This window comes from Balaenoptera musculus, chromosome 8 (assembly GCF_009873245.2).
Source record: "Balaenoptera musculus isolate JJ_BM4_2016_0621 chromosome 8, mBalMus1.pri.v3, whole genome shotgun sequence".
NCBI classification, from domain to species: domain Eukaryota; kingdom Metazoa; phylum Chordata; class Mammalia; order Artiodactyla; family Balaenopteridae; genus Balaenoptera; species Balaenoptera musculus.
The window spans coordinates 97852876-97866691 of NC_045792.1; the positions used below are offsets into that span (position 1 = coordinate 97852876).

Here is a 13816-nt window from a genome sequence, read left to right on the forward strand (position 1 = left end):
GAAGAGATGGCTTTGGCCAGAGAGCTGAGATGTCTAAAGGAGGTCGGGAAGACCTCTCCACTGGTCCTTGTGCACCCTGAGACTCTGGCCCACAGAGCACCACAGTCTTGCAGCTGGACACAGGGTGTTCACTCTGCTGCTGGCTTTAGGCTAGCTCCTGGCACGTGCCAGTAATTCATAGGGGTTAATACAGAATTTCGGGCTCAGAGAGACGTGGTCCACATCCTGGCTTTGTCACTTACTAGTTGTGTGATGTTGGATGAATCAAATAATTTCTGCTGAGTCTCATATTTTAAAAATTTGATTTCAGGTGGGATTAATATTAGCACCCACTTCATTGGTGTCATGAGAATTAATGAAAGGATGAATGAGGTTGATTGCCATCATCTTCTTTTTGTTTGGCTGACCCACAAGTTCGAAGGCCCCAACTTGGGCCCTGGGGATGGAGAAGTGGCATTGTGTGCGCAGCTGTTTCAACCATGGCACTGATGTGAAGGAACTTCCCCATGACTTTGGAGGTTCCCCAGTGGTTGCAGGGAATGAAGTACCTGCAAAGCTGGTGTCTTTGTGAGTCTTTTCCAAAGACACCCCCCCCCCCAAGGAGCCACACAAATATTCTCTCTCGTTTCTGTCCTTGGTCAACCCCTTAGAGTAGCAGTTCTGGCGCTAGCAGCCAACTTTCCAGAATGTGCCAAACAGGACAGGCCCAGCAGTGAGGTGATCATAGAACATCGGAGCTGTATCAGGTCATCAGAGACCACCTTGTTTTGCAGAGGTAGTGTTGCCAGATTTAGCAAATAAGATACAGAATGTCCAGTTAAATCTGAATTTCAGATAAAAGACCAAAAACTACTTTGTTTAGTATAAGTAAGCCTCCATATTGCGGGGGGCACATTTCCAAATAAACTTTTTTTCGTTTATCTGAAATTCAAATTTAACTGGGCTTCCTGTATTTTATCTGGCAACCATGAGAGGGGAGCTGGGTGCTGACAGGGAAAGCAACTTGCTAGGGTCACACAGCAAGCCAGGTCTCACAGCCAGGGCTGTTGGCTCCCAGGCCACTCTCTCCCACCCTCAACACATATAGCTCAGCTTTGTGTTTTTTACTTAAGGTGAATGCTCGCTGGACTGGGGGCTTCAGATTCCTTGTCTGTTACAGAATGGAAGAACCACTAACTCTGGGTTTCCAAGAGGAGAAGCAGAACACCCATGGAGGAGAGCGGGGGTGAGGTTAGGACCTCAGGAGGTCCAGTCCAGGCTTATTTTCAAGTGAGGGCTCTCCAAGTGAGCCAGCCATTTAAGTGCTGTAAGGCTCTTAACTATCAAATGGGCACAATCGGGCCTATTTCCAAAGGGTTACTCTGAGGGTCCACTGAGATGAGCAATTCCGGGAAAGCTGGTGGCTTGCGAACTGTGGAGCACATTCTGTGTCTGTGCTGTTTCTATCATGACCCATAAAGATGCAGGAGGAGGCTTGGTTGTGTACAGCTGAGAGCTGCACCCAAGCTCCCCCACCCCCGGCTCCCAAGGGGCTTTGGGCTAAATTCCCGGCCTGGCTTACGAATCAGTATCCGTCCCATCCTGATTTACGGGAAATCACACCAGCGATCAATCAGCCTTAATTTGTAACTGGGCAATATCCTGGGCCAGCCAATAGCTAAGACCGAACACCCGCCCCCCCCCCCCGCCCCGCACCCCCCCCCCACGCCCCGACGCTGTGGGACTACCCACTTAGTCTGCCCTGAAGCTGCCCAGTGACCAGGAGTTTGGAGCAGGTTTGGTGCTGGGGAGGGGGGTGTTGGGAGAAGGAGGTCTCCTCATCCTCGTCTCCTTCTTTTCCTCCCCAGTGCCCCGCCCCCCCCACCCCTTTATCTCTGCAGTCTCTGTTTGCTCGCTTCCTCTTAAGACCTCTGCCTCCCCCTCCTTCCCCTCCATCTCCTCCCCCAGGGCTGTCGTGCCCAGCCCCCTCTGGACCTCCCCTCCTACCAGGGCCCCTGGCCTCATTGTTTAGCTAAAGCAGGACCCTCTGGATGGAGCAGATGGACGGAGACCCGGGCCTGGGGGGGAAAGGAAGGGCCAGCCGGTGCCGGGAAAGGGAAGCGGTTTGGGGAAAACAAAACAGGGGGAGGAGCCAGGGAGAAGGTGGCCCCAGCACGGAGGAGGGAGGGGGCGGAATTCGCAGAGAGGGGTTAGGGCCGCGAATGGAATGGGGGCGGGCCCTGGGGTGGGGTGGGGTGGGGTGGGGCGGCGGGGGGAGGCCCCCTAGGCCCGAGGCTCGGAGCTGGCATCGACGACGGTGGCTGGCTCTGCAGGTCTGGGCTGACGTCGCCGCCCAGATGGCCTCCAGGCTGACCCCGCTGACCCTCCTGCTGCTGCTGCTGGCTGGGGTGAGTGACCCCTTCGGGAGGTGGGGGAGTGGAGGCGGGGGGTGGGGGGGCGGCTGAGGATTAACCCTTCAGGCTCCGGAGAATGAGGAGAGCTCCTCTTGGGCTCAGCAAGTGTGATCCTAGCGCCGGAGTTGGTACAGAGCATGGGAAGAGCGGGGATTCAGACCCACGCAGGGTCTAATCCTGACTCGCTACGGTACCAGCTGCGGTGGCCTTGAGCCAGTCACTTCTCCGAGGCTACCTGTCCTGATTTATGAAGTGGAGAATAAAGCAGAAGGATCAAAGAGGGCAAGGAGATGGGCAGCATTTTGCGATATTAAAAGCAAGGGGTTGTTGAGGAAAGCTGAGTTGCGGGATGGAGGTTGGGCTGGCGAGACCTAGGCTCTCCCCCGTGGTCTGGGAGGTCAGGGATAAGGGATGAGCCCAGGACAAAGGTGGGTGCTTAACTTTGGCGTGTGCATTCAATGTATGTGTGTGAAGTTGACACTGGCAGTGCCCTTTGAGATGTATCAGATGATGTGGTAGTGATCAAGGATCTTGAATCAGAGACCGAAGTTTGACTCCTAGTTTTTCCTTCCGCTTCCCTTGAGACCCTGGACTAGTTACTTAATTTGTCTCAGCATCAGTTTCTTTTATCAGTGAAATGGGATAATACACGCTTTCTCTGAAGGAATTACTGGTGGTGGCCCCAGGGCAGGCCCCTCTGCCACCAGGCTTTCCCGGGAATAATTCTCTGGTAGCCCACCTTCTCTTCCTGCTTTGAGTGTTTGAAGGGGACTGTGCCTCATAATAAAAGAAAAAAGAAAGTCTCTTGAACCACAGGATAGAGCCTCCTCAAATCTGATTGGTGTCAGCCCCGTGGATCCAGAGAGCTTACAAGGAGGGGAAAGTGAAGGAGATATCCCAAAAGGAGATATTCCCAACAATGTATCCATTCAAGACACGGAGGGCTCTTCCACCCTGCTGAAAACCAACTTGACCATCGTAACAGTCAATACCATCCAGCCCTTCAACCAGTCCACCACTCAACCCATCCAGCCAACTACCCAGGCCACTGCTAAGCCCTTCTGCCCAGCGTCTGTCACCTCCTGCTCTGACTTGGAGAGTCATTCAGCAGAGGCCGTGCTGGGGGAGGCTTTGACAGATTTCTCCCTGAATCTCTACCACACTTTCTCAGTAATAAAGAAGGAGGAGACCAACATTGTCTTTTCCCCGTTCAGCATCGCCAGTCTCCTCACTCAAGTCCTGCTCGGTAAGAACCTGACTGAGTTCTCTCCAGGTTATGTGTTAGATGTTCCCATGAGGGGGGAGCGTATCCAGATACACACACAGCTATCTGTGCCTCTGGAAGGAAGCTGTAAAAATGGGCTACACTGGGGGCGAGGGAGGGGAATCTTTTTATTCTGGAACTTTCATTTATTCTTTCATTTAACAATGATGTAATAGACACTATTGCTTATAAAATCCTATGGACTATACAAGAACATATAAAATAAGGTCCCAGCCACCAATCATGGTTCAAGGTAAGGCCATAAGGAAGATCAATGATAAGAGAGAGATGTAGAGTAGAATCATGATAATGCTGCTTCTTAGCTGTGTGACCTTGGGCAGATCACTTAACTCCTCTGAGCCTGAGTCCTTCTGTGTAAAATGGAAATGGTTGTAGTGACCTAAAAAAAATTAAGCAGATAGCCCAGTGCCTGATGTGGTAAGAGGTCAAAAAATGTTAATTCCTCTGCTTTCCTGAGAGACCACAATCAAGTCCCCTGGGGTAATTACCCTAGGAATGGCACCAACAAAGTGCTCCAGCAGTGGAAACAGCTGTCACTCCAAGGGGGAATTCCAGGAAGGCTACTAGAGACAATACAGTGAGCACATAAGAACCTTTCTTCTGTAGTCCCAGAATCCTAACATCCCTAGCCTGTACCCACTGGATGCCAGTAGCACCCCACCCCCCAGTTATGACAACCAAAATGTCTCCACATGTGGCCAAATGTCCCCTGGGAGGCACATTTCAACTGATTGGTTTCAGTTAATTTTTTTATTGCCCAAAAGATACGGCTTGAATCTTTTCTCCATCCTCCAATTATTAACTCTGTGATCTTAAAATGAGTAGATTACTTACTCTCTTAAACCTCAGTTTCCTCATCTGTGTAACGGGGATAGGAACTGTCCTTACGTAAAAGGGTTATGGTGAAGATTCAATGAGATAATATGGGAGAAGCACTTATGATGCCTGGAATGAAGTAAGTGCTCGATACATTTTATCTATTACTGCACAGAAGATGTGTACAATAAGTATTCAGTAATGAAAAACGGAAAGGGCACTGAACATGCATCCTCTTTTATGATTTCCTGATGTCTCTTCTTAACCATAATCTAGTGTCCCTGCCTATAGGGCGAACCTTTGTAAACCTGAACCAACTAAATAATAGGTCATGTGGAACAGGCAGCGATTGGACCAGGCTTTGGATGATGAGTGGTATTAAAATTAGGTAGGAAAACAGAGGAAGAAAGTATTCAAAACCCTAGAAAATCCTGTGATTATTCATAATTCCCCCACCCTTCTCTTTCTGACATGTATTATCTTCCAAAACACTTCTGGCTCTGATGATATGGGATTCCCCCCATCGCAGCCTGGTCCCCAACGGTGGTTTCCCACTCCTCCTGCGGTTGCCCCTCATCTCTGCTGTTTGTTGTAGGGGCTAGAGGAGAAACCAAGGAAAGCCTGGAGCGACTCCTCTCTTACCCCAAAGACTTTACCTGTGTCCACCAGGCCCTGAAGGCCTCCACGTCCAAAGGCTTTACCACAGTCTCTCAAATCTTCCACAGCCCAGGTGAGTTCCCCGGGGAAGGATGGCAGGTGCTGAGCTGGGTCCTCAGGATTTTGATGGAGACCCAGCACCGGGGAAAGAGAGGACAGAGGGAATGTTAGAACTAGAACAGGGGGACGGAATGCAGAGCAGGTTGGGGCCTCAGAAATATCAGGTGGCTCCTGGGAGCTGGATAGGTCCCCTGGTGAGACCTTGGGCAAGTCATCTGCATTCATCAGCTCCATCTAAAGTAAGAATAGCCTTCTGCATTCAGTAATAGAGAGGGCTGGAGAGCTTTAGACATAAAATAGACAAAAAATGCCTGTCAATCTGGAGGTTCCCTGGTGGTCCAGTGGTTAAGACTCTGGTCTTTCACTGCTGTGGGCCTGGGTTCAATCCCTGGTTGGGGAACTAAGATCCTGCAAGCTGCAAGGCTGGAAAGAAAAGTTAGTTAATCTGGGTCAGGGGGTCTTGGGACTCCTATTCTTTGTACTTTCGTGTTATGTGACTTTGTTGTCATTTATGTATATTACATTATTAGGTAGGTAATCAGAGCAATGAGCTTCTAAAATGACCTAACGCAGTTCTTTCAAATTTTGCTCCCCAGAGCCCTAAGGTTCTGCAGAGCTGCTGCAGGAGTCCTGGTGGGAGTGGGGAGTTAGGGAGGCTGAGTGGGAAGTGAGGTGTCACTTCCTGTGAGAGGGAGATGAAGCCAGGTGGGCTTTGAACTCCCACCAGCCTCAACCAGAGCCCTTTTGTATTGTGGGCTTCAGATATGACTATATTTGAAACCTCAGTTCTGCTGAGCTTAAAAATTACAGATTTAGTGTGATTTTCCTCTTTGAATAAGGAAAAAAATTTCCCTGTCTTTTATTTTTTTACTATAAAAGCAATACTCATTCATTGTAGAAAACTGAGAAAATATTGGAATTCCCTGGTGGTCCAGTGGTTAGGACTCTGTGCTTCCACTGCAGGGGGCATGGGTTCGATCCCTGGTCGGGGAACTAAGATCCTGCATGCCACTCGGCATGGCCAGAAAAAACAAAAAACAAAACGAAAAAAACAAAACAAAAAACTGAGAACATATAGGAAAGAAAAAAGAAAGATAGAAAGAAAACTCACCTATCACACCATTATCTAAAAAAAAAACCAAAAACCCTCTTTTTAGAGATGGGAAAAATATGGCTTAGAGGGATTCAAGAAATGTTGCATTTACTTATTTGCTATAAATCAGATTTATCCTCTGTCTTGCTAGGTTGGTGGAAAATACAGCTGCATTCAATAATATCTATTTAGTCCAGGAAAAATTTCTCTTTCAAACACTTTTTTTCTTTAGTGGACCTGGGCTTTGGAGAGCAAAACCCAGGAAGTCTTGTCACACACCTTCCAGGGAGGCTGAAAAGCAGAGTCTGTTCCCTGTTGAATTAAGGGAAGAAAAGAGGGAAAATACAGGCAAATGGAAATTAAGATCTCAAAGAGTTACCTTGCCAAGCCGTGGTCCCATGGCAAATAGCGGCAGTTAAAGCCTCGGATGAGTTCTGCTCTTAGCTCAGGATTTGCCTTCTCTGGGTCTCACTGAGCACATCTGTAAGAGGGGCGGGCTGGACCCCTGGTCCGACATACTATGTTCACTGGAGCAGGAAGAGTGATGGGAAACAAGCTCCCTCTCCAAGCCTGCTCTTGGAAGGGGAGAGAGTGTTCCAGGATCTCATGCCTCCCTCTCTCAACCTGCTTCCGCTGCCAGACCTGGCTATAAGGGACACCTTTGCGAATGCCTCTCAGAGCCTGTATGGCAACAGCCCCAAAGCCCTGGCAAATGACGGTAAAGGCAACTTGGAGTTCATCAATGCCTGGGTAGCCAAGAAGACCAACCACAAGATCAGACAACTGCTAGACAGCCTGCCCAGCGACTCCCGCCTTATCCTCCTCAACGCTATCTACCTGAGTGGTAAGGGGGCCCTGGACCAGGATGTCTTCCTGTCCTGAGTTCCTCCTTCTCCTCCTGGCTTAAAACCCACTCAACCCCAAGTTCCAAGACTGGATCCCATGGTACCTGCCCCACCCCTTGCTAACAGAACCTTTAACTCCACTTCATCTTCTCCCCACCTGCATTAGAGTAACCCTTCCCCCACTCTTCCCTCTAGCCAAGTGGAAGACAACATTTAACCACAGCAGAACAAATATGAAGGCCTTTTACAGAGGATCCTCTGTGATAAAAGTGCCCATGATGAATAGCAAGAAGTACCCTGTGGCCCATTTCACAGACCCGACTTTGAAGGCCAAGGTAAGTTCTTGGCCCTTCGCACTCCTATTTCAGAGCCTCTTGCGTATCCTGACTTCTTTCCTCCTGTGGCTCCATCGGTGTGGGGCATAGCCTTACCCTTAATTCATCATTTCTACTGCTTCTGACTCTATTTCCACCCTATCTTTTCTCCTTCTCCCCCTCTCCAGCCTTGGCCGAGGCAGGCATTATATATTTGAGGTTGGAAAGCAGGATTCTAAAATTTCTTCATGCATCTCTACTGCATTGAATGGCAAAAAGTGAGTCGTGTTCCTATTCTGTGCCTCTGTTTCTCTTTCCAGTCAACCCACCAGTAGGCCCTGCTGGCTTAGTAAGTCCTCTGGGTGTGTACCTGTGTACAGCATGCATCTGTATGTGTACACAAGTCTAGGTATATCCATGCGTTCATGTATGTGGTAAGTGCATGTGTGTGCATGTGTTAAATGGCTTAAGTTCCTTAGCAGAAATTGAACAGTATGATTTCAGTGGATGAGAAGGGAGGGAAGAGAGAACATGGAGCCCAGAAGATTCTAGTTAGTAAACTCTCTCGTGCCCAATGACCAGATATTTCTGCCTTGTTAGGGCAGCAAGACACAGAACTATGAGACAGAAAACAATGGGAGATACCCAGTGGCTTGGTACCAGGCTGAGAAATATAGGATCTGTTCTGGAACATGCCAGGCTTGTTTCCACCTGGGGAGCTTTCCCTAGCTTTTCCCTCTGCCTGGCCCCTCTTCACTCAGATTTTCACATAACTTGTTGCTTCTGCTCATCTGGTATCAGCTAAAAGACCACCTTGGTGGAGAGGCCTTCCCCCTCCTTAAAGTAGCCTCCTCCTCACCCTGTAACATCGTCCTGTTTTATTATATCCATGGTACTTAACACTATCTGAATTATGTTGTTTACTTGCTTATTTGATTGCAGTATTATCTATCTCCCTGAGATACTGTCTCTTTCCTTGGGATCAGAGACCTTATCTCTTTTTTTTCCTACTATATCTGAGGGCCTAGAACAATACCACCTATAATAAGTGCTCATTATGTTTGCTGAATAAATGAATGAATTCAATGGAAGATGCTAAAGGGGGCAACTCCCTTAGTATGAATGGCTAGGAAGACGTCACAGAGATGGTTACTTTTGACCACTCTTAACCATTCATGCACTTTTCTACCCTTCCGTCCATCCGTCCCTATCCAATGGCTTTGAACATTCCCAACTATTTAACAGAACCAGAATACATGCATAAGGCAGAGAAGAGTGAATATATATGGCCGGTTCAGGGCCTCACTCTAACTCAGAGTATATGGGGGAGAATATCAATGTGAGGGTTTTTTTTGTTTTTTGTTTGTTTATTTATTTATTTATTTATTTTTGGCTGTGTTGGGTCTTCGTTTCTGTGCGAGGGCTTTCTCTAGTTGCGGTAAGTGGGGGCCACTCTTCATCGCGGTGCACGGGCCTCTCACTATTGCGGCCTCTCTTGTTGCGGAGCACAGGCTCCAGACGCGCAGGCTCAGTAGTTGTGGCTCACGGGCCTAGTTGCTCCGCGGCATGTGGGATCTTCCCGGACCGGGGCTCGAACCCGTGTCCCCTGCCTTGGCAGGCAGATTCTCAACCATTGCGCCACCAGGGAAGCCCCAATGTGAGGGTTTTTTAATGGCAAAGAAGGAATTTTATGCAAAAAAACCCCACTCTTTACAGTTTCGTGGGTTTTAAACAAATACTTGATTTAATATATTCATGTTATAAATTCAAAATCAAAGTTTTACTTAAGCCTTTAAATTTTTAGCTGAATTTGCTACATTATTAATCATATATTTATATAAAACACTAACTTTCATTTGTTCTTCAATTAAGCCATTTTGAACAGATTAAACTCCTTTAAACCATTTGTTTCATTTACAAATATGGTTAATTAATATTCCCCTAAGCATTTTGAGCTTATGTATATACTTTATAAATACTTCATACATTTGATATACTTGATTTTCTTTTTTAGCATGTCAGATACCTGACAGAACAGAATTACAGCCCTGCTTGGCCACATCTTGCTAGCACTAAAGCCCACTTGTGAATTGAAAATTCAATCTGAAGAGTAAATCAACTTTCAGTCAACATCTCAACATCATTCTCAAACCAAATGAAATTATCCCACACCTTTTTGTTCAACAGCATAAAACTAGCATGTCTGATTCTCTTAAAAATTACAAACGCTATTTTAAATAACAAACACAGATTGCTCTGAACTTATCACCTGGTGTTAATACTACAGAGTTGGCTTATTTTGTTATTCCCATACTTCATTCTAAATTTTCCTGGGATTTAAAGAGTATTTACCCAATGAAAGGGGTTAGGTTTACCAACTCAGGTATGCTGAGGTTGTTGGCTTGAAAATTCAAGACCACAGTGTGGTAGTTTTTTGGTCACAGAGGCAAGGTCTGTACACGGGACATGAAGGGTGTGTACTGCCAGGGGAGTGTACCCTATCTAGAGCCTCTGTCAACAGGGATCCCCATGTCCATGCTCTTCAGGTGATAAATCAGTGTACAACCTGCTTCTTCTGGACCATTTTTTCAAGTCCAACAATTGATTGTTTTCAGTTAATTTCTTCATTGCCCAGTTGAATTCTGCATTCTAGATTATTCTTGTCCATCTCTCAACCTCAACCATAACGCCATTTCAGTAATAGTCTCCTATCTCCTATTAGTTTCTCAGTCCTGGCACTATTGACACTTTGGGTTCGACGATTCTTCATTATAAGATGCTGTCCCTGGCGTTGTAGGATTTAGCAGCGTCCCCCCTGGCTTCTACCCACTAGATGCCAGTAGCACTGTGAGCTCCTATTTCTGCCAGCTCCAAACATTGCCAGATGTCCACTGGGGGCAAATTTGCCCTGAGTTGAGAACACCCCTGTGCTGGACTTGTGGGTCCTGCATTTCTCTCATACTTTTATCTGGCCACCAGTTGTAAGTCCTTCTAGTGACAAACTAACTGAAAAGGTCGGCTAGGATCAGCTTGTACACAGTCTTGAATGCCAGACCAAGAATTTATACTTAATCTCGTAGGCAGTGAAAAGCCATCAGAAGTCTTTAAAAGGACGAACCTGATGACTGTGGTGGTGCATTATGTACGTTATATACTTTCTGCACAACATGCTTGAAAGGAGCTGGGCTCGGAGAGATCAGATTGCTTGCCTGTAGTGCACAGTTAATCAGCGGTAGAGGCAGGACGTGATCCTCAGCCTGTGTGATCAGAACTCGTGCTCGTTCCTCTGCCTCTCACCAGCACAGGGTTAGGCCAGCACTGTTGTTCACCCAGCTGGCATCCTCATCTCTTGGCAAAGCCTGGGAGCCTAGCTCTGGCTTTTGCTTGTTGAAATAGTACAGACCGTAGCAGCGGACTGAAGACCAGCCTCGGGACACAGAGGGTAGGAGCCGGGAGAGAGCTGGGGTAGGAAGACTGACAATGTGCATGTCTTACTCTCCAGGTGGCCCGTCTGCAGCTGTCCCACAACCTGAGCTTTGTGATCCTGGTGCCCCAGACCTTGAAACACCGTCTCGAAGACTTGGAGCAGGCTCTCAGCCCCCCTGTCTTCAAGGCCGTCATGAGGAAGCTGGAGTCGGCCAAGTTCCATCCTACTCACCTGATGATGCCTCGCATCAAAGTAAAGAGCAACCAGGACATGCTGGGTGAGCGCTGGCAGGACTGATCCTAGGCCATCAGAGGAGAAGAGGTTGTGATGGTGGGCTGGGGGTGGAGGGCGGGCCTTGAAATTCCCTTAACCCTCTCATCCGTAATCTCAGGTTGCCCCTCAATCCTCTGATTATCCCACTGGATCGTGGAGGAAGCTGAGAGTCAGAAAGTTTGCATGACTTACTCAAGGTCCCTTAAGCTGATTAGAAGTGAGCCGGAACCCCAATATAGGTCGACAGCCCTCCCAACTGTTTCCACTGCGGTCCCTTGTGACATAGACACTGGGAACAGGTCACCGAGGTGGGAGTGGATGCTTCTCCCTCAGGGACATGTCATAAAACTCAGCCACCCCACGGCATATGCAAGAAGCTCTCTACTAAAGGGTCTGGAGGCTTCTGAGTTTAGGGAGGTCAACAGATACTCCGTTTCCTAAACTTAGACCTCACTTCCTGATCTTTGATGTCATGTCCAAATATATCACTTCATTTTCTGTTAGAGAACTTGACTTCCTAATAGATGATCTTGTTTCCTAGTATATGACATCACACCCTTGTATGTGACCTCATTTGAGAACATATGTCCTCTTTCCGATACATTACCTCACTTCCAAGGTCCTTGTTGATAAGGAAGCAATGGCATCACTTTTCAGGGTTTGGGGGGGTTGGGGGCGAGGCTTCTCTCCACTTGAGAGAAAGTGGTGGTTGGAGTGAAGATGGGCCCACTGTTAGAGGATCCCATGAACTGGACCGGAAGGCACATTATAATGTGATTATAATTTGATAAACAAGGAGGAGGAGGAGAAAGAGGGTATTGGAACTTGGGACAAACCCAGAAAATTCAGGACAAACGTCTCCAACAGCTGAGGGTTTTGTGCTGGTCTTTTTTTTAAATTGCAGTATTTTTAAAAATATTTTAAATTATTATTTTTTAATTTAACTTTTAAAATTTTTATACAATTTTATTTTTTATTTTTTGGCTGCGTTGCGTCTTCGTTGCTGCACACAGGCTTTCTTTGGTTGCAGCGAGTGGGGGGCTACTCTTCATTGCGGTGTGCGGGCTTCTCATTGCAGTGGCTCCTCTTGTTGCGGAGCATGGGCTCTAGACACGCGGACTCAGTAGTTGCAGCACGTGGGCCCTAGAGTGCATGGGCTTCAGTAGTTGTGGCGTGTGGGCTCAGTAGTTGTGGCGCACGGGCTTAGTTGCTCTGCGGCATGTGGGATCTTCCCGGACCAGGGCTCAAACCCATGTCCCTCCATTGGCAGGTGGATTCTTAACCACTGCGCCACCAAGGAAGTCCCTTTTATACAATTTTTAAAGGTTACTTTCCATTTACAGTCACTACGAAACATTGGCTCTATTCCCCGTGTTGTACAATCGTGCTGGTCTCTGACTCATTGTTTTTCTCTGCTTATGCCCTAGAATTCTTTGACTTTACCTACGACATCAACCTGTGCGGGCTGACAGAGGACCCGGATCTGCAGCTTTCTGCGATGCAGCACCAGTCCATACTGGAGCTGACGGAGAGCGGGGTGGAGGCGGCTGCAGCCTCGGCTGTCTCTGTGGCCCGCAGTTTGCTGGTCTTTGAAGTGCAGCAGCCCTTCCTCTTTGTGCTGTGGGACCAGCAGCACAAGTTCCCGGTCTTCATGGGGCGGATATATGACCCCAGCACCTGAGACGTGCAGGAGGCCGACCAGGGCAAGCCCGACCCCTCTGGCCTCAGCTCTTCTAGTTGCAGCCCTGCTGCTGCCTGCCTGGACTTGTCCCCGCTGCCTCCCACCTCAGGTCTGCCCTCCACCTGAAGGGCTCCCGTGGGGTCTGGTGAGGGGACCTGCTTCTATCATCCCTTCCCTGTGACTCTCCAAAGCACTTTTCGCAGCTTTCTCTGGTACAGATATAGCAGACTCTACAAATAAAACCTGGCAGTCCATGACTTCCTCTCTTATTTGCCTTTCAATTTTAGAGGACTAGGGCTTCCGAGGCCCCTATATCGGCTAGCTATTGCTGTAACAAGTCACTCCAAACTTAGTGGCTTAAAATAGCAACCATTTATTATTTCACATAAGTCTGGGGGTTAGGGCTGAGTGGTCTTTGCTGATCTGGGACGGACCTGGCTGACCTTCCCTGGGCTCGCTCATACATCTGTAATAGTTGGTGGGTTGGTTGGGGACGACTGATCTACGATGGCCTCAGCTGGAACACCTTGGCTGTCCTCTGCATGTCTCCGGCATCCTTCCAGCAGTGCTAGCCTGCAGTGGCAGAGTTCCGAGTGAGGAGTCAAAGATAGGCCGTCTTTTTCACACCCTGCACCTCTGCTTGCATCACGTTTACCATTGTCCCATCAGCCAAAGCAAGTCACATGGCCAGACCCAGAGTTAGAGTAGAAAGGCACTGCAAAGTGGCAGGACAGAGTCATTAACTGGGGGCTTTTCACGCAATCCATTTATCACAGCCCCTATCTCGCTTATTTGTTTGCAACAACTGTGACAACAGTAATAACAGTAGCTAACATTGTTGGGAACTTACACAGGCTGTCTGCTAAGAGCTTTGCAGACATTTAATCCTCACAACAATTTTATATGGTAAACTCTAAACTCGGAAAGGCTGTCTTGCTCAAAGTCCTGCAGTTAGATGGCAGAACTGGGATT

General features: G+C 48.0%; 1 protein-coding gene across 2 annotated transcripts; it reads left to right on the forward strand.

The window, feature by feature from the left end:
- The first annotated feature begins 1695 nt into the window (after nucleotides 1-1695).
- Nucleotides 1696-13101, forward strand: SERPING1 (serpin family G member 1). 2 transcript variants are annotated; one of them, XM_036861234.1, is made up of 8 exons: nucleotides 1696-1775; nucleotides 2313-2387; nucleotides 3210-3639; nucleotides 5090-5224; nucleotides 6945-7148; nucleotides 7345-7484; nucleotides 10966-11167; nucleotides 12591-13100. In XM_036861234.1, the coding sequence occupies exons 2-8, from the start codon at nucleotides 2337-2339 to the stop codon at nucleotides 12842-12844; spliced, it is 1416 nt and encodes a 471-aa protein (XP_036717129.1). In that variant the 5' UTR covers nucleotides 1696-1775; nucleotides 2313-2336; the 3' UTR covers nucleotides 12845-13100. The 2 variants fall into 2 exon arrangements, with proteins under 2 accessions (XP_036717129.1, XP_036717130.1); XM_036861235.1 differs by lacking the exon at nucleotides 1696-1775 and having other exon boundaries at nucleotides 2319-2387; nucleotides 12591-13101.
- The last annotated feature ends 715 nt before the right edge of the window (nucleotides 13102-13816 follow it).

What these genes read in the sequence shown, in the direction of transcription:
- SERPING1 (XM_036861234.1), top strand. Translation starts at nt 2,337, where the DNA reads ATGGCCTCCAGGCTGACCCCGCTGACCCTCCTGCTGCTGCTGCTGGCT. An exon ending in TGCTGCTGCTGCTGGCTGGG is followed by an intron (nt 2,388 to 3,209) that starts GTGAGTGACCCC and finishes CTTGAACCACAG; the next exon opens with GATAGAGCCTCCTCAAATCT. An exon ending in CAACGCTATCTACCTGAGTG is followed by an intron (nt 7,149 to 7,344) that starts GTAAGGGGGCCC and finishes TCTTCCCTCTAG; the next exon opens with CCAAGTGGAAGACAACATTT.